The sequence below is a fragment of the Typopeltis vanoorti genome, chromosome 15 (assembly GCF_054136105.1).
Source record: "Typopeltis vanoorti isolate ZY-2024b chromosome 15, IOZ_Tvanoo_1.0, whole genome shotgun sequence".
Taxonomy (NCBI): Eukaryota; Metazoa; Arthropoda; class Arachnida; order Uropygi; family Thelyphonidae; genus Typopeltis; species Typopeltis vanoorti.
The window spans coordinates 79,080,585-79,105,315 of NC_143563.1; the positions used below are offsets into that span (position 1 = coordinate 79,080,585).

At 33.0% G+C, this 24,731-nt stretch overlaps 1 protein-coding gene and 1 long non-coding RNA gene across 5 annotated transcripts in view; one reads left to right on the forward strand and one right to left on the reverse strand.

Annotated features, from left to right (window-relative positions):
* Positions 1-24,731, reverse strand: part of LOC150098918 (uncharacterized) — a 359,215-nt gene that overhangs the window by 284,939 nt on the left and 49,545 nt on the right. The window contains exon 2 of one of the 3 annotated variants that reach the window (XR_016549531.1): positions 11,382-11,480. The exons of the other annotated variants lie outside the window; for them this stretch is intronic. This is a non-coding gene — a long non-coding RNA (uncharacterized LOC150098918). The remainder of the gene's footprint in view (positions 1-11,381; positions 11,481-24,731) is intronic. 3 annotated transcript variants of the gene reach the window in all.
* The window catches only part of LOC150098919 (glutamate-gated chloride channel-like), a 345,862-nt gene that overhangs the window by 265,553 nt on the left and 55,578 nt on the right, over positions 1-24,731 (forward strand). For both annotated transcript variants that reach the window (XM_090405610.1, XM_090405611.1), the window contains one exon: positions 20,396-20,494. In XM_090405610.1, coding sequence (XP_090261736.1) covers positions 20,396-20,494 — 99 coding nt within the window. The remainder of the gene's footprint in view (positions 1-20,395; positions 20,495-24,731) is intronic.

The window sequence follows — 24,731 nt, forward strand, 5'->3', positions numbered from 1 at the left end:
CGGCTAAATTATTACAGTGTTTTTTCAACATATGATGGCCTATTCGCCAAAATTTGTTAAAACTAATAGGAAATTAATAACAAAAAAAATTGTTAATTTAATTATAAGGAAATCTTGGTTAAAAGCATTCTAAATTAACATGGTGTTAATTGTCACATGTGACATACGGACCTGAAATTTTGTCCGTTCAATCGAAAGTTTACTGTATTATCAACGCCATCTTCGCATAAGGATGTACATAAATACATATAGAGAGAACACACAAGATATAGAAAATTCACAGGGACTATTTTTTTCACTTTTGTCTAGGATCAAGATTTGAAACACAAAGGATTTGAAATAGAAAGTAATCACCGTTCAGTTTTGAGCAGGATAAAAATTAACATTATAATGAAACGAAAAATGTGTACGAAAATTTCAAAAAGGAATCCAAGTGATCGACTTGCATGTTAGAAATATAGTATTTCCATTTTTTGTTAGATATTTGACTGGCAATGTCCCAGTTTTCATCTTCCTGGGGAATAAATGAACATAAGTATGATTTCCAGCTTTACTGGCTTAGAAAAGATTCAAGGAAAAATTTTCAGAGAACGATATTTATTATTCGCTGAAAGAGAATTCCACTGTTTTTAGGTTGTCGAGTATCATACTAAACTTTGAAAGTGCCAAATTTTTATATACACTTAATATTATTTATTTTCATGGTTGCAAAAATAGACATAACTTTCTTAAAAAAATCTTACAGAGTTTGTTAAGAAGGTTTTATTGACTTTTTTTTTTGTTTATGTACCATAAAATAAAATTTCGAAACAAGTGACTTCTGAAATATTAGAAAAAGTTCTCCCGCTTACTAACGCAGCTTAGTGATGATTAAATATGTTTAACGCCTGAAATAAAATTCTTTAACCTAATTTCGCTGACAACTTCATATACATTAGCGATTATTTAAACTTAAAAACACAAAGAAGGGACGAAATATACTTTTCATGTAAAGATAGATATGTTACTTCTCTTGGGAAGTTTAAATTATTGCAAAATATTATGCATGGTAAAGTTCGTATGTTTGCATTTCTCTTTTTTAAAGAAAAATTTATTTATGGACTAGAATTTTTTCTTAGTTTTTTTTTAAATAACTGTTTATGTGTAGATTAATCATCATCATTATCAATTTCCTGATATGTACCTTCAAGTGTGTAACAGGATACTATAACATTACTACATGATTAAGTTTACATTATTATTAATCTATCAACAAATTTCTTCTAATTTAGTCTATTATTGTCAATACTCCACTATTGTCGTATCTAACATTCTGAGTCTTCTAAAACACTTCTAGATGAATTAAATTCACCTCGATTTTGGACTTCCTGTGGGTCATTTTCTTGGTATCACCTCTTTTGCTAACTTTCCTCTCCCATTCTGTTTAAGTGACCCTTAATAACCATACGCCCTGTTCACACATTGTTGAATGCACTGTTCACTCCCCTACATTTTCTCAGAATTCTCATATCCGTGGTCTCTAATCTCTGATCAAATGCTATATTTCTAACCCAACACTCTCAGATCTATAACTTAAAAATGATTTGCTGACTGTCTTATATACTGTTAGTTTAATGTTTTGGCTAATTTCTTTTTTTCCCCGTATAAATGTATTCAACTGGTTCCATACCATACCGTCTTCGCTTATTATGTTGTCTATTCCAGATTTAATTTGCCATCTTCACTAAAAGCTATTAAAAGTTTGAAATATTTTACTTGTTTAATAGGTTCTCCATTGAGGGTGCAACTGAAACTTTCTGAGTTCACACTATTTTCACAGTTCTGGTATTTTTTATCACTGATTTTCATGCCAAATTGTTAGAGCTGTTATTCAATTTAGAGAATCTTGGAGACTTGCACTTGATATGTTTCGACATGATTTGCATAAAGCAAAGAGCTAAGTTTGAAATCTAATTTGATTTGTAATATTAACGGTCCATATAATTAATATTACACTTTAGATGTATTTATATTCTTTGTATCTGTCTCTCAAACTACTATGTTAAATTTATTACCTCGAGATAGACTACTATTATGATATCTGGAAATCATGGACACAAAGAACACCTTTTCTCGCGTCAAATTGTGTAGAATAAGTACAAATATCTGTTGATTTCGAAAGTCTGCTAACCATTCATTTATAATGACTGCTATATAATTATGCATAAACACCTTTGACTGATAACCCTGTCCATTTATATTTTAACTGCCGTGAAGGTCGTGTTATCTGTCAAAGTAAGTAAAGTAATGGTGTTTCATGTACTTCTGCTTTACATTATACATTGTCAATATGTTTGCTTTTGGAAGTCTGGAAAAATGCCAGGATGGAGTGAACTTAGCGCCTGTTGCTATGACTACCACACCTACTTTAGTACAAGAAGACAATGCAAATATATTAAGTGTGACTCAAATCACATTAAATATATATATATATATATATATAGTTAAGCATGCACAGAAGCATGACATAGAGGGCGTAAATGCTTCAAAGTCCGAATTCGTCTTACTTTTGAGCATCCTTAATCATCATGACCTTGAACAGTGCCGAAGGTGAATTATAGTCCGTGTGTAATGAGTTAGTGCTCATGGTATTTCTTACATGGAGGAATTGGCAGGATGCATGTTCCTGATCATACTCTGATTGGACGTGGAGCATTGCTTATCGGAACGAGTATGTTAATTCAAATTCGAATCCAAATGCTAATTTAAAAAGGAGGGGTCGCTTATTTATTAGCTTTCTTAAGCTTAATATTGTTCTGTCGGAATTTGAAAATGGATGATTTCTCACTGTTTAGGATTTGGCAGTTCGCAAACAAAAGTTACTGAATTTATTTATCACCCTACAACACTGCTTCAGAAATCTAGAGAGAAGATTCTTTATTTGTGAATGCTGCACAAGAATGATGATGAATTTTAAAACTGCTGATTTGTGATATTTGTAAATCCGGGAAGTATAAATCCATGCCATGTCATGTCAAACAGAAATAGAACTGACCTGATAATTTTTAAACATTAAAGTTATATGAATTTTAACGTGTTATCTGAACAGGGGATCTTTGCCTTCTTGAAACAAATGATTATCTGATGATTAGGAGCGATTAGTGCTAATCAATCTTTGATCATAGAAATGCATTAATACATTTCATACCGAGTCACAGTCCCGGGGAAAAGAGAATGTGTGACCAGTCCGTTCCTTAATATGACTGGCTATAAATAATGTGATGTCCGAAGGCTTTAGTAGTGCGAAAAAAATCAGAGACCACTTGAATAGTATTCTTAAAATTAGTATTTGGCATTAAATAAATAAATAAAGGAGATGAAGTTTGATTTGGTTTGAATTACATCAAAGTAACTAAGGATATGTAGGCTATGAATTCCATTACAATTATATCCATCAATTGCATTGCTATGTTTTTTGGCTTCTTTGCTTGTTTTGTGGGATGAAAAAAAATCCGATTAAGAGAGGAAATCCTCCGCTTGAACAGAAGGGATTTTTCTTCGTATGAGAGAGCTAACTCATTTTCAGATTAAAGCAGCCTTAATAAAATGCCTCACGTCTAACTTAGGCTCTATTCCAAATGAACTGTAAATATCTCATTCTTCTCGCAAATGTGTTATGGAAACACTTTTTTGTTTGAGAAAGAGAAAGAGAATGAAACACTGATTTGGCGAAGTGAATGTTCCTAGAAAGAAATTCACGTGTTTTTTTTTTCGACATGGGAAGAAAGATTATAGCATGTATAAATATACGAATAAGTATAATATGCCAATATTAAAGTCATTATATTTATAAAATTAAATGGTATATTCAATTCACAAACTTCATATGAAATAAATAACTAGGCAGACTGCTTTTCTCGTCCTTTTTTAATAAAAAAAAACTTGGTATGAGATTAGAAGAAATAATCGACAGCATTAATCCTGCTGACCGAAGAAATAAAGAAATCGCACTGTGTTTTCAGGGTGTTGTTTACTACTGCTGAAGCAACTAAAGAAACTGTGTATATGTGTTAAATGTTAAATATGTTATTAGATTTTCAAAGTATTTTCCTCTTTTTAGGAAAATGCCACCTCTATCTAAAACTGAGTGAACATCGATTAAAACAACCTTTATAAAACTTCCTAGGCGAATATGAAAGTATCGCGACCAAGAACTTGTCATTCATTTGATTTAATTTGGAGACATGGTTGGATAGAAAATACTCTTTTTCTTCTTCTTCAACAGCTTAACGGACCGTTTAGGTCTAATGCTATTATCATCAGGTTTCTCCATCTGTCTCCATCATACACTGCGTATGGAGTAAAGTGTCATCCAGTTGTCTTATGTTTTACTTTACCACGTCCATTGTGCTCGAGGTCTTCTTATAGGTCTTTTTTTGTAAATTTATTTGTAAACACTTGTTTTATCAACTGGCAACCTGTCCTCCAACATGGCCAAATCACTCAATTCTTTTACTAATTATTATTATTATTATTTTTATTATTGTTCGGCAACTCCATGGAGTTCGAAGACTCATCACAGGAGACCCAAACTATCCATACAATCTATCATACCTTTCCTTGAACCCATTAACAGACAAAGCACTCACAACTGACTCTGGCAACTAATTCCATTCATTAACAACTCAACTCATCAAGCAAAATATCTAGTCCTCACATCCCTACTAACCGCACCTTTATTATTGCACCTATATTGTATGTGCGTGGTTGCGTGCGTGCGCGCGTGTGTGTGTGTGTGTGTGTTGATCGAGTGAAATTCTCAGAAATTCTCTCTCTCTCTCTCTCAGTCAATCAATCAATCTATCAAAAGAAAACAACAACAAGAAAAACTTTCTTCAGTCGTACATTTGTAACGATGTCAACTGGGGATAAATATGTCCTCCAGTCTTACTGAATATAAATATAAGTAACTTCTGCTTACTCTCTAAGAAGTGAAACTTCTCATCATTTACTTTCTTTATTTTTAAACAACTGTTAACGCTGTATAAATTACAATTATCTTTGACCATTGAATTCAGTTCTTATTCATTATGAGACAGTGTTACTAAAAGGTTCCCTTAAAAATTCAAAATTAAGTACAAATGAGAGCTGGAATGAATATTAAGTTAATGACCTATCACTGACCGATACAATCTACTATTTTTCAAACAGATCTGCAGCTTTTGTTGCAGGCATGTTCAACAGATTATGGCAAACACTATAATACAGGGCGTTAACAATAGCACGCTTGTATTATAAGTAGGTTGGTAAGCTAAGGGTTATTAGGTAATTCGGAAATCCTTCGAAACAAAACATGGCATTTTTTTTAATTAACTTCAAACCTCCAATAAGCAAAGCAGTGGTCTCGCTAAAACGATAAAAAATCAACCGCCACATTAAGATAGTTCCATGGCGACTGTTTATCCAAAAGGCGGTGATAATTCCCTCACTCTCTTTTAATTATATTAAGATACAAATAGTACAGGGTGGCTCATTAGTCACAGGATGGCCCATAAGTCACAGGATGGCCCATAATAAGTCATGGAACATGCTACAGAAAGGGCCCGTATTTGTGAATCAACTGCATAAGTTTTTTAACATCATGAGATTGTTTATTAGTTATGAAAAACTACATCGCGAAAATGATATCCATTTTCGGCTTCACAAAGACGGGCCTTTTCTACGGAATGTTCCATGACTTATGGGCCGCCCTGTATCTTAATATATTTTAGACTTCAGCTCGAACCAATAAGACAAATTTCCTTCCATCTTTGTTCATTCCTCTCTGCTTCTGTCCTTTATGTATTTCCTAAAGAGTATAATCTGTAGCTCTTTCAATACAATATAAATAATTTTCTTTCTTCTCAACATGTACGATTATTGGGTAATTCGGAAAAGGATTTATATCCATAGAATGCCGTAATAATCAGTGAAATATCACCACATGCTGGAAATATGAAAAATATATTGAGATTCTTTAATTTCTGCACTCCGAAATGTACATAACATTGCAGTATATCAAATAAATATTTTTACAATACTTTTCGATTTATTATCGTACAATATTTTAAAACCATGTCCATTCAGCTGATTCAGAGAAACTCTTGTCCTGCATTTACTCTACATAATACATTCTTTGATAAAAGTGGGAAAAAAAATTAATCTCCACAGAGAATTATGGGATAAAATTACTTTTTATACTTCGGTTAAGGTGTTTTGCTTCGGTTATTTTGTAATGTGTAAGTTAAGTAAAATAGGAATTCCCAAAAGTCATAATTCATATTTCCTCCAATTCTTACACTGTACGTATATCATTGTAGATTATGTAGAGCCTATACTGGCTGGAAGAACATACTAGAAGTCAGAATATCGAAGAAATTGTGCAATGCAATAATAACTGAGTTTCTGAAATTATGAACGCCCCTCCCCACATTGTCAAATGCAATGATGTTAATAAACTCTCATATAGACATTCATCACATACTGATGATTTCAAATCGTCTTGAGACAGCAAAAGAAAAGATTGTTTTCTTCTGTAACCAAAGAATGTTAGTATTCCGAGAAATCCAAAAAATGCTTTCATGGTGGAAGAAGCAGATGCATCTAGAAGATGGAAGAATTTTGTAGGGTTATGTAAATTGAAGAATGGAAATCCTAGAGCACAGATGGACAGGTAGACGCAGAGAACACACGTTTTGGCATGAGTGACTCACGCGAACACATCATTATGTTTTCCATCTACGGTTTAATGCGAAAGATACGGCAAGATCTTTCCTGAGAAACCAAAAAGGATTATAAAAGAGCTTATCAGTTTCAGAAAATCTCAAACTTTTCTCATTAATATAATACAAATGGAAAGCGTTAGAAATGCAATATTGCTTCCAGAGAACGATAGAGGAAGGAAAAGTTTGTATAATGTTTAAATTAGTTATATATGACTAACCCGATGAATAAACGTACTTATATCCATCAAGAAATATTAAACCTATGATAATTCGACAACGATCAACAAGTGGCGCCAATTGCCACAATATTTACAAAGATATTTACAGTTTGCACCATTCTTACTAGATATAGTCAGATTTATATGCAATGCTAGACGTCACCTAGCCACCCAGACAGAAAAAATTAAGTATATATACTCATAGTATTGCGATCGATTAAACAAGTTCACTTCAGTGAAAGATTTGTTTATGCTTTTGTTTTAATACTTACAATACTGGAGAAATGTTCTGCTGCGCGGTTATGAAATTCAGAAGAAAATTCGGCTACGAACATTATCAACAGCCCTGTGTTTACAAAAACAATCGGCGTACTTAGGGGAAGATTTGAGAGTTAATTTACCCATGTGCAAATCCCTATATAGATTTCCTAATTGCGATCATGGGATAGATCAGAACTGGCTGAACGTGACAATGGCATAACACTTAACTTTTTTTTTTTTGAGCAGCAGTTTCCATTAACGCAGAAAAGAGAGCTTGGTGTTTATTTATTAGGTAGTTTCTCGTTTCAAATATGGAAGTGAAAGGGAAAATCATACTTTCATATAACTACAAGAGATTTATTTCAGTTATTTTGATCCTCAGTCTTCCTTCTCTTTTTTTTGTTATTATTTCCATCCTTTAATCTTTTTATCTACTTTCGAAAGTTAAAACTGATAGCGAAGTAACAATACGTGGATATGTTTAATAGACATCCTTTACAGTCTGCTGTGCATTTAACTCAGAAACTCAGTACACGATTAGAATTAAATCTGATCTTCTTCTTCCTCCTCTTGTGCTTTATTCCATCTATTTGGAGTCGGCCATTAGAATTAAATCTGATATTAATCATATTTGCGGAATGATATTTTAATGATTGCGGCTAAAATAAGAAGCTATACAAAAGTCAGCGATGAGTTGCTAATAATGATATTTAAAATTACTGATAATTCTTAAGTTAAGGGGATAAAAATCCCTTATTGTTTTTCAGCCAGTAAGCGAAACTAAGATCGAAAACTACGATCTGTAACGTTTCATGCCGACGAACTGTCGGCGTATCCAAGCGTAAGTGACCACTTGGTAGTGCCACACCACGGCAACTCGTTGCAAAGGTGGAGCAAGATCCCTCACTGTTCTTGATATTTTCTCATAATGTAAAACACACAGCTCTTAGGAGATGTAGTACTGTTTTACATTATGAGGAGAGGTCACTACCCAGACCGGTTTCAACCTTTTTTGAAGTCTCATCAGTGAGTAGCTAGACCTAGAATATCAGAGTTTAAGTGAAAAGAACTTACATATACTTTTGCTATACGATTGCCAGAAAGGTGTGTCACTATATTATATTATATTATAACATAGTATAACTAAGATGAAACATTTACTGATAATTCTTGTTGTTATTTAATTGTGTTTTATTTCATACATCAAAATTTAGTTTCTGATTGTAATTGATTATTAATGTAAAGAGCAAAGAGTGATTGATCACTGCAGCAATTCTTACTGGAGCAATTCAAATAGATACTAAGACTCGAAGTCTTATTGGAGGACTAACAGACTTTACAGACATTTCAATTTTAATTTCACTCCATCTAAAATTACATGTTGCATGTAATATGTTAAACATTTACGAATGTAATTCAAGCCTTAATAACAACAGTAATCTCTTTTAAAGATGCGTTGCTTGACAAATGCCTCCGTTGTGCAGTCAGAACAAGTATGTGCCCTTTAGTTGAAAAAAAAAATGTAGACTTGATTCGCAATCAGTGACGTGAGGTATATTTACAATAAATAAAATAACTTTTTCAAGGTAAGTGCATTAGCGTCGATATATGAACATAGCAGAATTTTTTATCCCGCAAACAACAAAACGAAAACCCTGAAAACATACTATATAATAACCATAAATATCAGGGAGTAAACTGCGCTGTAAAAGGTGATCTAAGAAGTTACTTACTTCATATTTAATACAAATAATTATATCATCCTCTGTCAGCCACGGCTTGCTAATACAATAACATTTGGCTAGAAGAAACTAACCAATGTCAAGAACTTCTTGTGCCTAATACTTTTGGCATTAGTATACATAAATGATGTAAACCTCGTCGGCTCATAACTAATTTTACGCTTTGTATACTCACAGTCCATTCTCATTATCTATCTCAGGAGCTAACGTTATATTCTGGGAGAAAAGAGGAGTAACACGATTACTCCCGCAATGACAGAACCTACGTTTACAGATACTTATCACTGTAATACGTAATACGTTATATAATAATTTCCACCCATCTGGACCAAAATGTAGGGAGAGGTTATGAAGGAAAGAAAAGAGTTCTCAGATTGCGCTATTTGAAATTAGGGCAAATGGAAGCTATGAGGACAGTGTGTTATATCATGTTAATTGTGGGGGGGGGGGGTGCGTGTGTGTGTTCTGGTCAGTTTGTCGTTGTCAGTTTTGGAATACAGTTATTTCTTACATTATCTCCTTAGAAATTCCGCTTAATTAATTAGAATAAAATAGATAATAATATCGTTCAACGTTTATACCATCTAAGACCGACGAACTCTCCTTCAGTTAAAAGAGACATCATAGTTTGCGTCTTTGAGTGATTTGAACTCTCGTCTTTCCAACTGAAATGCATTATTGTTACTGAGAATGAGAAGAAAACAAAATGCAGCGATATACTGCTATCGCATCTTAAATCAATTTCAGTGATTTATTCCTCAACTAGTTTAGCTACTTTAGCTAATGATAATAAGTGATATCTCATAAAAAAAATTCACATGTAAAACATGAGTCACTAGAGAGGTTAGATGCAGTTTAGACACGGCTATTTTAAGGATGTTATTTTTAATAATTAGTGGTATTGTTGTTGATAGCTGTTATAGTATTGGTCGAATTTCACAGAGGAACATGCATTTTTAATAATTCAAACAAGAATGTCAGGAAAGTAACTATTTCTATATTGTATTTAATTTCAGCTTCCTTAGTACTTTGCTAACTTTTTTACATATGGGATGTTTTTATGAGATATCACTTTTTTTTGCGGATGATGAAGCAGGTACAAGTGAGTAAAAAATTGGCCAATCGGTTGATAATGTGGCCTCTGTATTTGATCTGATATTTGAAAACTGTAGCCTGCAGCTGTGTTTACCGCATTTTACTTTCTTCTCCTTCATTTACAAATCCGCCTGGTTCAGCTGTGCAGAAATTGTCAGGGGACGTCAAATAACATTAGAAATAATATGTTTTCAAATTTAGTCTAAAAAAAGTTGAACAATATCATTATCTATTTTATTCTAATTAATAAAGCGTAAGTTCCATAGAAATGTTTAGCAATGGACAAAACAACTGTATTCAAAATTTGGTCAAATTAGGTTGAATGATGAACTGTAAAGTCCTATAAGTTTATGAAATGTAAGTGTATTACATTTAAACAATTATATCTTTTTTTATAATTGTTCACATATAATACAATAAAATTTCACTCTAGTCGGTACCTGAACAGAATTAAATTTTCAGCTATCAATATTTCCGTTGTTTTTTTTTTTTTTTTGAAAATTTTCATAATGTCCGTGTCAGGTCTAGCAATATATAATTTCAACATGTTTATCCTGTTTTAAACCATTCCAAATAGTTATAATTGAAACAAATACTGGAATGGCTTAACAAATTTTTGTAAGGACAAACACCAAACGAAATTTGATATTTGAAAATCAAATCGTAATAATTTATAGAATAACTTGCGTGTGGATGAAGGATGAGCGAACAAAACGAATCTAACAGGTGTTTACGTATTTTAAGGAATATCTAACAAATGCAGTATGTTGGTGAAATTCAACATTATGTATGAATAATATTTCGTGATAACAATTATTTCGTGAAATAATTCTAATCTTAAGAAAAATACTGTCATACACAGTTTATTTCAACCCGTTGTTTAAAAGGCGAATTAATTTTTAAGACTGACTAAATTTAAATTTCAAATTTATCTTAAAAAAATCAAAATAAAAAATACAAATCAAATAAAAATTTTCTAATAAAAACGAATTTATTTATTTCAGAAAATGGAATGTATGTGTATGCATCCATCTATGGTATATTATTATTGGCTCCTTCGCCTTCCATATCAAGCAATTTTAATACCTTGTATATCAGTATTCAAGTGCTGAACTTTATAAACAGAATTGCTAGTTTTTTCTTCTTTTCAATATGATCCCACTCCCGAAAGATTGTAAACTTATAGCGCATTACTGCCCAGGGTGGTCTATGGATTTTTTTAAATATTTTTATTAATTTTATTTACCAAAATTTCAACTCACTTCAGGCTTTCAATATGAGAAGCCGTAGTCTTACATAGGGAGATGAAATTCATTTCCTACCTAAAGACAATCATAAACATCCATACCGGCAGCGAGATTCGAACCCGCAGTCTGCTGATAGGATACGCTAACCACTCGACCAACCAGGCGGGCAGGTTCCTACACATATGCAAAATATACTGTGATATTAATAAAAATGCAGAATGAAAAACAGGCTGCTATTATTTCTGACACAAACAAAAAAGTCCAGAAGCAACAACAAATAAAATATCCCAAAAATTTATGGTCTCATGAAAAGTTCGCAAATATAATTTAAGTACAGCAGATCTGTAATAAAAGGAGCTGCCGAAAAGCATTTGGTCTGCAAACAGATAATTATTTTTATCGTATTGAACTTTAGATACTTGATCATTACCCACAGTGGGAAGAAATATCTGAATGCACATCTACCTTCACACGGCAGTTCCATTTTAAGTGAAAATATTTGCAATCTTTCCTCTTAAAAAAATAACAATTCTTCTCTTTGTACTCACTTATTTATCTATTCTTAAAAAATAAATAAATAGGCGGAGAAGAAACAGATGTTTCCAATGATTTTGTACCCAAAGAAAAGAAAATACAAAATTTAGAAATATGCATTCGTTTCCGGACTTCTAAAATATAAATATATAAATAAATAACTCATAGCTTAAGCTAAGCGATTCTGGCATTCAGTATATCAGCTGAGTAGGATAATTTTTATCATATTCAACTAACATACTGAGAAAAATACTATTAATAATACTGAATGGCCTAATGCTTATTTCAGAAATTAGTGAGTATTTCAGAGGACAAGTTGAAACCTAAAATCCTTTGGGTTGCATGTTAAGGAAGTACGTAGTTCAATAATTATACCTAATCATACATAATAAGCATATGAATATTATGCATCCTTCTTGATGCTCCTTCGTCTTCTATATCAAGCAGTTTTAATGTGTTTTTAATCTATCCTCTACCCTGCATTGATAAGGTCTGAAACATCCATCTGGTCAGACAACTCATTTAATAAATTATAATAATGAAAGGCAAAATACTGTTCCAACAGGATGTCACTCAAGCAATAAAATACCAATATTGAAAAAAAAAAAATCTATATTCGGTATCCCTCTTGAAGATCTTCGGAATAATGATTTTAGTCATTACAAACCACACTGAATGCAGTGTGGTTTCTAATGACTAAACCAGTGATGGCGAACCTTTTTACCCAGGTGTGTCAAACATCTTTTTTTTTTTAAATATTGACGTTGTTGATGTGCCACTTGCATACATGAATTATAAATTTAACTACATAATCATTGATGGTGACTTATACATATCATATTAGGCTATTTATATAAATTTAACTACATAATCATTGATGGTGGCTTATACATATCATATTAGGCTATTTATTTAATAGGACTTTGATATAAAATCTATGAATTCATATTATACAATTAATTTAATAAAGTGAAATTACAAACTTACATTACATTTAATGGCTTTTCTGTTGCTGAGTACTGGAAGAAAATTGCTTTATAGAAGGGCTATAGTGTGTACATTTTAATGCTGCGCAGGCAGCGCTCATATCATTGCTCAATCTATTTCTCCCTTTCGATTTGATATTATTTAAGGCAGAAAATAGAGTTTCACAAGAGTATGTAAAAGAGGAAATCATTAGAAGAGCTTTAGCTCTAACTACAAAATAAAATAGAAATAGGCTAACTATAAAATATAATTCTTTCAATGAACCGAAACCTACCTTCGCCTTAACTGAGAGCGATCTTACACGATTTATCGCAGTTTTTTCATCAGAATAGCAATATTTTTCAACATCCAAGGTGTGTCACCTGAAACCCTCAAGTGTGTCAGTGCTGACACGAGTGTTATAGGTTCGCCATCACTGGACTAAACCAATGCAATTGTGTGTATATGTGTGTGTGTGCATGCATATATTGATGTCATCAATATATGCAAGTACACACCCACAATCACACACGCACGCACGCACTTTGTTCGTGATGGCCCTACGAATATTTTCTGTCAATACCACAGAACTGTTATGAGAGTTCTGGTCACAATTGCAGATAATAAGAAATAGGCCTAGAGATATTATAAATGTGGTTCGAACACTGCTTATTCAAGATGCTAATATAAATGAATCATTTAACGTCAAGATAGTTACTTCACACCATATTCAGTAGATATAACTTAATACTAATTCTGACATGTCAAAACATTCTTCTGACATGATAATGATTAGTGGTTTCCACCTTGAGCTTCTGGAATACATACAAAACTTTTAAGAAAGGTACAGAGCTCGTAAATTACTGTAAATGTAGCAAGTAAATGTCAAAGCGCTCGTCTCTGATTATGGCTAACATCTGCGATCCATATGCTCTCTTTTGTTCGCTACATGAATATGTGCAAGTAATCACAGCACTAAAGCAAGTGTTGACAACTCTCCTAATTACTTTATAAGAAAACAGCCCACGCTAACGATCCGTGCTCCTTCATCCCCCCCACCCCATGCCTAGTTTGCAGTTAAAATTTTTAAGCATCATTTAAAACACTCCAAGCTTAGACTGCATTAATTTTTAACACCATCCGAAATAGTCTTTTTACTTTGACTTACTGTTTTGTAGTCAGGTCTCTCCAAAAGTGAGTTAAATCATCATTATTTTTAGCAAAGAACATTTACTTGCGATTTAGTTTATTGGGAAGTAAAGTTAAGAATAAGACCGACAAATATGAAATTAAATAAGAGAAGTACCGAATGATTTGATTCCAAAGAAAGGTGTATTGAGAAACTCAGGATTCTCACTATGACTAGCTAGAGTAGGTACTTTTAGCAGTCTGCATGGTGGTGGTGGTGGTGAAATACCACCACCACCCTTCTCACTGAAAGCCTGAAATCTTAGACTGCATTAATAATAATAATAATAATAAAGGTCCTGTTTATTGCACAGAGCAAGATTGGTTGTAGGGTTATCAAATCTTTAGCTGGAACAGATATGTGCTATAAGTCAACAGTCTTTCCCTGGTGAGATTCGCATTAAAAAAAAAAAGTTACTCTCCGCGTTCACAATACAGTAGAACAATAGTATTGTTATCTAACCATGATGGTATAAGTCAGTTGCTGCGCAGTTAATATCTGCCAATCTGTAGGACTGTTTGGAAGAGTGGACAGCGTCTACTTGCCAACCAAAATAGCTGTCAGTTTCGAATTTTTAGGTGGTAGATGATTTTCACTGTTTAGTGTAAGACCATACCATGTCTTACTAGACGCCTGAAAAAGTTTCATGCTTGATCTCGAGAAACAGGGTTTCCAGGTTACCTAACTCTTACCTTGCCCAATGTACTATGTACTATAGATTTACAAGTGGATGGAATTCACAGAAAAAAGTAATATATAGATTAGATGCAAAACAAAATATTATTAATGAGAATATTAATATGGGAAATATTTACTGACATTAAACGAGCTGATGATAATACAAATTCTAATTTTAAGCGTAATTATGCGATGTTATCTGAAGCAACATGTGCGTGAATCTAGTAGAAAAGCTAACTTGAGTAGGGGGTATGTTACGATAATTAAGAAATATGAACAGGGATGCAGTGTTCAATATAAGTGATATTAATACAAAATGGTAATGTTGAGGGTCGACTTGCATAATTTTATTTTTATCCCGAGAAGCAAATTCAATAATATATATCTGGAGTCAGCTGGATAAATAATCAAACAACAAATATTAACTAAATTACTAATTAAAGAATGCAAGCAAAATCTGAATTGGAGTCTGGAATGCCAAGGATTAATCCAAAAAAGCTTTTATATCTGTGTAAAAATGAAGAAGGATAACAGCAAGAAATTAAACATAACCCATTCCTTGTGAATAATTTTGAATGATCCAATCATCCAGCAGGCTGTGGTTGCAGAGGAATTTAATAAGTATTTTGCAAGTATGTAGGCTGAAAAACTTTTAACTAGTTGGTTAGAATAGGAAATATTTCTTGAAAGATGAGATTTACCTAATGACGTAATACAGGTGGAAGAAGAAATTGGTGATATCTTAAATCATCCAGCAACTGATAAGAGTGTTAAGGATGATACGCCCCTCTTGGTGGTTAGCAAATATATATCATGGTTAATCACTTTATTTTTGAACATCTCTGATGAATGGTTGTGACTGGGGACATATCTTCTGATTGGAAATTGGCAGGAGAATTGTAGACTAGTGAGTCTTACTGTTGTCAGTCTCTTATTATTACCAGTGATGCTGTTACTTATCGAATATACAAAATTGTTGGAATATTAATTAGGAATCGTATTCAGAATATCCTCAATGGGATCCGACACAAATCACATAAACAACACATGTAATTTTTGCTGTTTCAACGTGAAACAGCAAAATGACATTTTTATGTGAATTTGGCCGTTGAAGGTTTCAATCTATACTGCATTTGGAACAGTCGTTGTAATAAGAGTTAGATAATTCGGTTCTCCTGCTCTATACGAAGTGGCTTAGAGCTTAAAATGGCTTGAAAAAGCCAATTTAAGTCTCTAATGAACCTAGCGATGGAAATCGATTACCATATAAAGTTTAATGCACGAAATGAAATCAATTAATTATATTCGCAGATCCTGCCTGACTTCTATTACTGAAGAAGCGTTGAATAATGAATACATAAGTAATATATCTGGAGTGGTAAGCTTGTTTCTTACATATAGGTATTCGCATTTTTTATTTTAAAATAAATTCAAGAGAACACCGATGAAAGGATTCAGAAAGTTTCTTTTCAGTGTACATCTAAAGGAAATTATCGACTTTCATATTGCCAATATATATTTTATAGGTTCGCAGTGTCTTTACGAGTATTCTATAGTAGTAGTACAGCTGATAAACACAGTCCCTTTCTTCTTCATGAGAGGTTTCTTTTGAAATCATGTCTTTTTGGATATCTTTTCGAATAAAACGGAAAACAGCTCTCCTCCCTTTCTTCCTCCTTACATATTCAAAAAACTTCACTACACTGATGGCGATGGCAGTTTTTCATAAATATAATTTCACGTCGAGATGCTTGTCATCTGTTTACCCACCAAATATACTGCCACATTAATTTCAGCATGTCACTCAAATATAATGTGACTGCTCTGATTTTATCCAATTGTTGGAACTTAGGTTATTTCTCTTTGTGTATATATATTGAGACTGATCTTATTTTATTTCATTTCGTAAACTGGATTTTTTGTTCTTACATAAGAATCTCGCTGCATTTTTGCGCATAAATGATAATCAAATATAACCATATGCCATAACCAATAACCAATAAATTGCATGCTTAATATTGAAGAACAACAAGCATACTGTATAACTAAAATTTTGAAAATTCTGTACTAGATAAGAAACTTCATGCTTTCAGTGACGAGAAAGAAATAGGGGGAAGAAACAGACAGGAAAAATACTGAAAAACGAAGAGAGGAATGGAGAGAGAGAGAGAGAGAGAGAGAGAGAGAGAGAGAGAGAGAGAGAGAGAGAGAGAGAGTTAGGAGTGTGTATCAAGGGATGCGCGTAAGTCAAATAATAACTTAAAATCTCACCATTCGCATCGTAGTACTATATACATCTGCCAAAGTACAATGTGCGCTTGCACTGTGATGTTTATTCACGAATGTCATTTAAACTAACCAGATATTTAAGTGCAAATGTCCGCGGACAAATGTATAAACTCAAATGAGTTTATACATTTGTCCGCGGTGGTATCTATCCTGGCGTATAGAAAATCGCCATTAAGTGTGTTTTATGCCATTCCTACCCAGAAAGTTTGGTTACCTATAGTATATTTTAGTATCATAGATAGAGACAGGTTAGATAATCGTTAGGAGGAGGAAGGGATTTGCTAGATCGGATATAAATGTACTTCTATGTTATGGAGTAGATATCAGCTTATATGAAAAAGTACAGAATATATATTCTGAGTTCTGAATATATATATATATATATATATATATATATATATATATATATATATATATATATATATATATATATATATATATATATATATATATATATATATATATATACAGGGTGTTCGGGATAAATTTGACAGTTTCGTAAGGAAAAAGAAAATCTTCTTTGTATCTATTAAATTTAATGAATTGACAAAAAAACATTACAGGCAGAGTTAATTACAATACTATCAACAAGATTTACTCAAAATAACCACCATTAGCATCGATCACAGCTTCAATTCTGCTTCGGAACCTCGAACAAGCTGATGCTACAGTCTCCCTGGGAAGGGCCGCAAAAACTGTTTTAATTTTATCCATTAACTGGGCTTTTGTATTACTGGAAGTGCGATTGGTGTCTTTTTCAACTGCGCCCCATACAAAATAATCCATGGGGTTAAGGTCTGGGGAGTTTGGAGGCCAAACATTTGGACTGGTGAAGTCGTAGAAATTTTCAGACAACCATTTTTGACTTTTCCCAGAGGTGTGGCAAGGGGCCGAATCCTGCTGCCATACATACGGCCTACCATTGGCTACCCTTGTTATCCAGGGCTTGACTACAGTTAGCAACTCCACGAACAAAGCCCGAATTCCAATGCCAGGGTTCTTCAACACCTGTTCCTGCAGATTTGCGAGGAATTCTGCTGTACGAACGCAATCATATCGTCTGCTAGGGATCTTTCTTCTTGCTACATCCTCGTAGTCACCATTGCAAGTCTCTAGTTCATGCCTGATTGTTTTTACTGTATTCAGGGAGCATTGGGCAGCAGTCGTAATATCCTTATTTTGATGGCGGGCACGAATCATCATGATACAAGTTATTCTCTTCCATGATTCAGGTGGGTTCCAGCTATCCATCCTTTCTGACATCTTGTATATGAATGAAGAAGGGTCCAAACTTTTAAATGAAGAGAAGTGTGTGTTAATACATGTAACTTACGGAAAAATATAATTAATTATAAATATGTCAAATTTATCCCGAACACCCTGTATATATATATATATATATATATATATATATATACAGTATATTCAGAATTCTTCTAGTGTCTTTCGGTGAAAGATCAGAAATCATATAGCGCACTGCGTTGGGTATAAAACAGGTGATTTTCTTCTTAGAATTGGAAAGAAGAATATTATGTGCAGTAATGTGTTAAAACGCGACCTGAGGTGACAGCGCAAGTCTGTTTTCACAAGTGATTGATAATGATGTGAGTAGCATAGGTAATCCGGAAGAATTCTAAAAAAATACCCAAGCAAATAAAAAAGCAGGACACTTTTCCACACACACCCAAAAATTTCAATAATAATCCTGAAGCATTAGTAATTTCTGAATTTCTGCCGTTAGTAATTTCTGAATTTCTGCCGTTAGTAATTTAATAATACTTCAAAACTCCTTAATTCTTGATAGCAGATCTTTGCTATAAAGTCGATTGCAGCAATAATAATAATAATAATAATAATAATAAGCAACAGAAATAAAGACTGAGATGAAATGGCTCTGTGATAAAAATACCCATGATGCAAAGATTTTGAGATAAAAAAATACCTACAATAAAAGGCCTTACAAAAAAGTGAATGATATATATTAGTTACACTTATTATTTTTGATTGCTTGGTATGAAAGTAATGAGCGATAATAGTCCATTAAACTGAGCAAATAATATCAATTTACATACTGGATAAACAAACTTTAGATTTTTTTTAAAGTAAAGCAATATAATATAGGTTAACACTACTATGCTTATTTTTTTTCCAAGATAAGCAGAAAAGCATGATAATATTCTTTAATTCGTCGTTGTTCTCAAAAGCATGATGAAAATAAACGGAACAAAAAAGCATAATGAATTTCTTGTATAAACAAAGCAAAATTCGAATTATAAATGGATTTAATGAAATCAGATTTATAAGTTCAAGTCTATATATCTGCAGGATAGAGTAGGCTGGTGTTTTCAGTATGGAAGAGCACGATCACGATATTTTTACAATTTGAAATATAAAGTCCAAATAGCAGAGTCCACTAGTGGAGTTGGACAGAGAAAAAAAAGTAGATATAGGGTCTCTAGTATGAAAACAAAGTGATACGTAGTAATTAAATATTTATCATAATGATATTTGGATGGGATTGTACAGGAATTCAGGAAATTCTGTACTTGGGTAGTTCTATATTTCTTGAACTGATTCATGTAAGTCTTTTATCCTATTACATTAATGAAAACCTCCCAACCCACTGTTTTTTTTTCTTCTCTAATAGGATTAGGTATTTGCCTGTTCTGACTTCACTGGTCTTTCAATCTTGCAGCTGGTCTCTCTCTCTCTCTCTCTCTCTCTCTCTCTCTCTCTCTCCCTTTAATCTATATTTATTCACCTCTTTTGGTAGCCGATATTTTTCCATCCTAAATAGCCCTACATGGTGGCAACGTAGGGCAATATAATGCCCCTTGTGACAAACCTCACATTACGGAAGCATGTTCGAAAAGCATATCCAAGCATTCCGTATGCGCTTCTGACCACCGAATTCTCTCGATTTTAATCCCATTGAATATTTGTAGGATCACGTGGAACGCAGCATCCGACGGGCAACGCCAGTGCTTCGCTTCGTTTGACCACCGGGAAGTTATTTTGCCTACTTAGTGCAGAATAGCCCAAGACACCTTCCATGGTCTAGCAGAGTTTATGCCAAGACGGGCTCAAGCAGTTATCACTGCAAAACGCTCAACCATTACTAAGGAGGTGGTGATAATATTTTGTCTCATGAGTGTATATGAAAGAAGTTAGTTTAAAGTGAGATATAGCATTTTTGTTGGAAAATAAGGTGTAAAGTAATTACAATAAATACGCTGAAATCTAATATCTCAAGATATATATTTCAGTCAGTCCTTACCTAAAATACAAAAAACAAAAATATAAATTTCTGTTGCATGGCTTAATTTTTTTTGTTTTAAATATGTTTTGCTAGATGAACAAGCAATTATATCGTATATATGATATTCGCTCAGTTAACTTATATATAAAGTCTTTATAAATTATTTTCTTACAGTTTCCCGAAAATGCGAAGTTGGTGGCACTACATGTTGATCATGATGTTAGTCATTATATCCAAAGTAATCTTCATAAAAGGCGCAGAGGAGTTTATCAGGTACGTGTTCGTAGACACAGAGATAAGAAACGAAAATATTTTTAAACATAAAACATTAGCCTAAATTTAACTTCTCTCTCTCTCTCTCTATATATATATATATATATATATATATGAAATGTTAAGTTTATTATGTAGTTTATATGAATGAAATGTCATAACATCACGATGCCATGCCACTAAGCAAATTCATTTATGTTCATGATAAAACATTAAGGTGTCAAATCTTCACATGGTGGTCGCAATCCTGAAGACATCACTACTTATATTATAAATAGGCCTAGTTGGACGAACGGTTAATGTACCCACTCTCTAACCAAGAGGTTGCAGGTTCGAATCCAGATATGGATATAGATGTCTGTAATTGTCTTTAGGTTCGAGATGAATTTCGTCACCCTGTGAGAGACCACAGTCCCGTTGATTAGAGCCCTGATGTGTCTTGAAAAAGTTCAATGTTTGATCTTTAAATAGAGGTTTTCAGATCACATAATAAACTATATATATATATATATATATAGTAGTAGAAGTAATAAAGGAAAGCCTCGATCTCTGCATGTATAGTTCACTCCTAGGCAGTCTCCTTTAGCATGATGTTTTATTCTTTGAGCTCTTGGATATACATACCCACAGCAGGGTGAGTTTTTGGAACAAGTTGGATAATACTAAATATTTAAGAACACAAATATTTGGAACCTTTCAAAATTTAGACTATTTCTTATGCATACATACATACGCCATTATGAGAGTTTCGTACAATGTGAGTACGTTCCCCACGGATGACACGATTAACCAGCATTTCTATTTGGAAGTTTAAAAGCGGCCTCACCATACATTCACAACCACCCAAATACGAGGGTGGTCTGAAAGTTCTCGGCCTCGACCATAGATGGCAACACTATCGGCAAGATTTTTTTTTCTAAGTTGGTATATCTGTCATAAGCATCCATGTGAAATAGAAGTCATTCTATCAAGTAGTTTGTTTTATACAGCTGTCTGAAGCAAAAGTCTTATCTGTATCCTTTGAGATGGATAAAATTAAGTATCGTGCGGTTTTAAAATTTAAAAGAAGATTTAACGCCAAAACTCCGTGTTCTCCGGAGTTTTCTCCCCCTTCAGAGAGAAAAACACTGTGCCACATTCGTGACCGCAGCTAACTCGCTTTCAGTTAAAAAGTCTTTATAAATGCTCCTAGCGTTTTAAACTGTATTCGAATCCAATTCTTTCCAATTGAAGTCCACATACATTCTTCGGAATGCATAAGTAAGGGTCAAAATAGATGGTTGTGACTTTCAGATGTTTAAAAGCAAGGCAAAAAAAAATAAAAACTGTTAGGTGTTTATACGAGTTAATAAACATGTGACGCAGGAGAGATTTTAGCAATAATGAAAGTTACATTATTTCATTTTCTAAGCTTCACTCTCGATATTTTTGAGACCTCGTGCATCATACCCGCAAAACTATCTGGCACCATTGAAAAATTGAATGTTTCGCGTATGCCAAATTAGAAAACGTGATTACATGTTGTTGTTGTTGTTGTTATTATTATTATTATTAGTAGTAGTAGTAGTAGTATTCATAATATTATCAATGTCATTATTAATAATTACCATACGTAATGCTTTTTAAATTATGGATGATAATATTAATAATGGCATGATAAATGCACCGTCGAAAAGGATACGCAACAGTGACTGAATGCTCACTGCTGTAACGTTCTTAACAACAGCATGTCACAACGATTATTCTTCATAAATCAATGGCGAACAAGTCATATTCAGCGCTTTCAATAGTATGTGTATATGCTTCTTATTGTAGTTTTTCCACGCTCTTTCGTTAGGAGAAAGAAAGAATGAATGAATGAAAAAATATTTTAAGACTAAGTAGATTTTTTTTATCTTAAAAGAAACGTATTTAATTTTTATTATTTATTATTTCATTTTTGTTATTTTTTATATTTTAATGGGAAAAATCACACATTGGTGCGGTTCACAAATTTTGTTTCTTGCGTATTTCGGCGCTTAATCAATATTAGTAAATATATGCTTATTCATATGTTTCATTTCAAAGCAGAGATCTAAGAATTGCAGTTTCAAATATTTCACCTGATATTGGTGTAGCAGTATTGAAACACATACATCACATTAAATTGTTATTAATAACTTCTTATCAATATTTGTTATCAAAATTGTTATCAATAACTTCTTTTATATTTTTAATTCTTTCTTTTTTTACTAATCGTTTTACGTTTCATGTGCTTGTACTACAAATGTACAATAACAATATATCTGTCTATATAAAAATAGAAGATAATGTGTCATGTCAAATGTGTATGTAAGATGCTAAAAATGTAATATTTGCTTTTGATTTTTGCAATATTCGCTGTGTATGTTTTGTATTGAATATAAATACAATAAATATTATAATAATATATGTCTATATTACGATTTTTTTTCGAGGGGGGAGCCGTGAAATATTTCAATTTTTCCAAAGGGGGCTCTGACATACAGATGTTTGGGAAGCACTGGCCTAGAACATGCGGTGATGCACGTGACTAAGTATTTTGCATACACATTGCATAAGTGACGTTCACGTATATCTGCATAAAGGTTTCTAATTTAGTGACCGGTATGCGTATGATCTGCTTAAAACATAAGCTTTTGAGTTGCAGAATATACAAAATTAATTGGAAAGCAAAGTTACTTCTGAAATATGTTGGGTTTGACAAAATTATACACAATCATTGATGTTTAAATTTATAAGCTTCAGTGGCTATATAATCTGTACTTTAGGCCTGAAACGACGAGTATTGAATTAAACGTAGTTTTTGGTAAATCTCCTTTAAAATATATGTTTATTCTCTTTTTCAGGTACAATGAATATATTGTCCACCCCCCCCCGTCCACTCTCTCATCTAATAAACTTCATCGATATAGTGAAGTGAAGCATGAGAACTTTTATAGCAATCGCTACAAAGCTAGCATTTACAAGACAGCAGCACTTGTAAGTGTACGTTATGTGGAGCGTAGTGTCATTAACTGAAAACTCTTTGGAGCCGATTGCCACACACACACGCACACAACAGATTTCCAAAAAATGTGCCAAGAAAGCGTCTAAATATAAGTCTAGAAAACGGATAAGGGAATCTCTATTTTAATTTCGCTGCTAGCGGACTTTAGACGTTCTGCTGTCTGAACTCGGTAATGAGCGAGGGAGTTTAAAGGACTTATTCTGTCATTAGTTACCTTCACAAACCACTTTCACTGTCAGTGTCAATGAGGGAAGGTGAGGGTTAAGGAGAAGCACTGCATAACATAAAGGTCTAGTTTATTTTAGTGCTATCATTAGCCTTGTAATGATCAAGAAAAGCACGCTGAATTTTGCGGTACTTCTGCTGTTTTCGTTCCTTTAAGAATTTGTTTCCACTACTGATGCTCTCATATTCCCAAACACACACACACACACACACACACACGCACAATCTTTTTTAAATAAATTTTGAAAAATAGACAGAGCGAAGTCAATTTCGTTGTGAAATTACACCATAAAAATATCTGCTTTTCTTTTTTCTTTTTTTTTTTCAAAATTAATTCTTGTAGATTTCTATTTTTACAGAGCATAGTTTGCCACCAGACGGGAGAAGGAAAAACTAAGGGACCGAATTAAATTCTTAAGGGGAGCAGTTTAGGATTTTTTTTTTTTTAAATCAATAAACTATGTTAGTTAAACATTCTAATTAAGCAACACTATATTGGCAAAATATCTCGTAAAAACTCTCTTATGTGCAAATGAATCAAGTATTGAGGAAGCAAAAAACTGGCTGCAATTTAGAAACATTACAGTACATTATTGTTAATTAGTAGTCTTGTTCTTGCTGCTATTATGGTATTATTGGAATTTCGGAGAGAAATTTATATTTTCAACAATTCAACAATTAAAATACACATCATCATCAAATAAGCAAGCTTGTAAATTGCAGCTGTTGTCCTAGTTCCTCAGATAGTTAATCTTTTTATAAATGATATGTTTTCATGAGACATTTCTTTTCTTTGGTTGAATAACGAGATCTACAAAGGTGCCTGTAAAGGCCCTCTACACTACAATCCTGTTTTTATTTTAGTCCGATTACGCTGAATTTCGCAGAAGACCGTTAGTAATATAAGAGACCATATCGTAGATTTGGTCGAAATCAGTTGAAAACGATGGCATAGAAGTGTCTGTGTCTGAAATGTTATCTCCT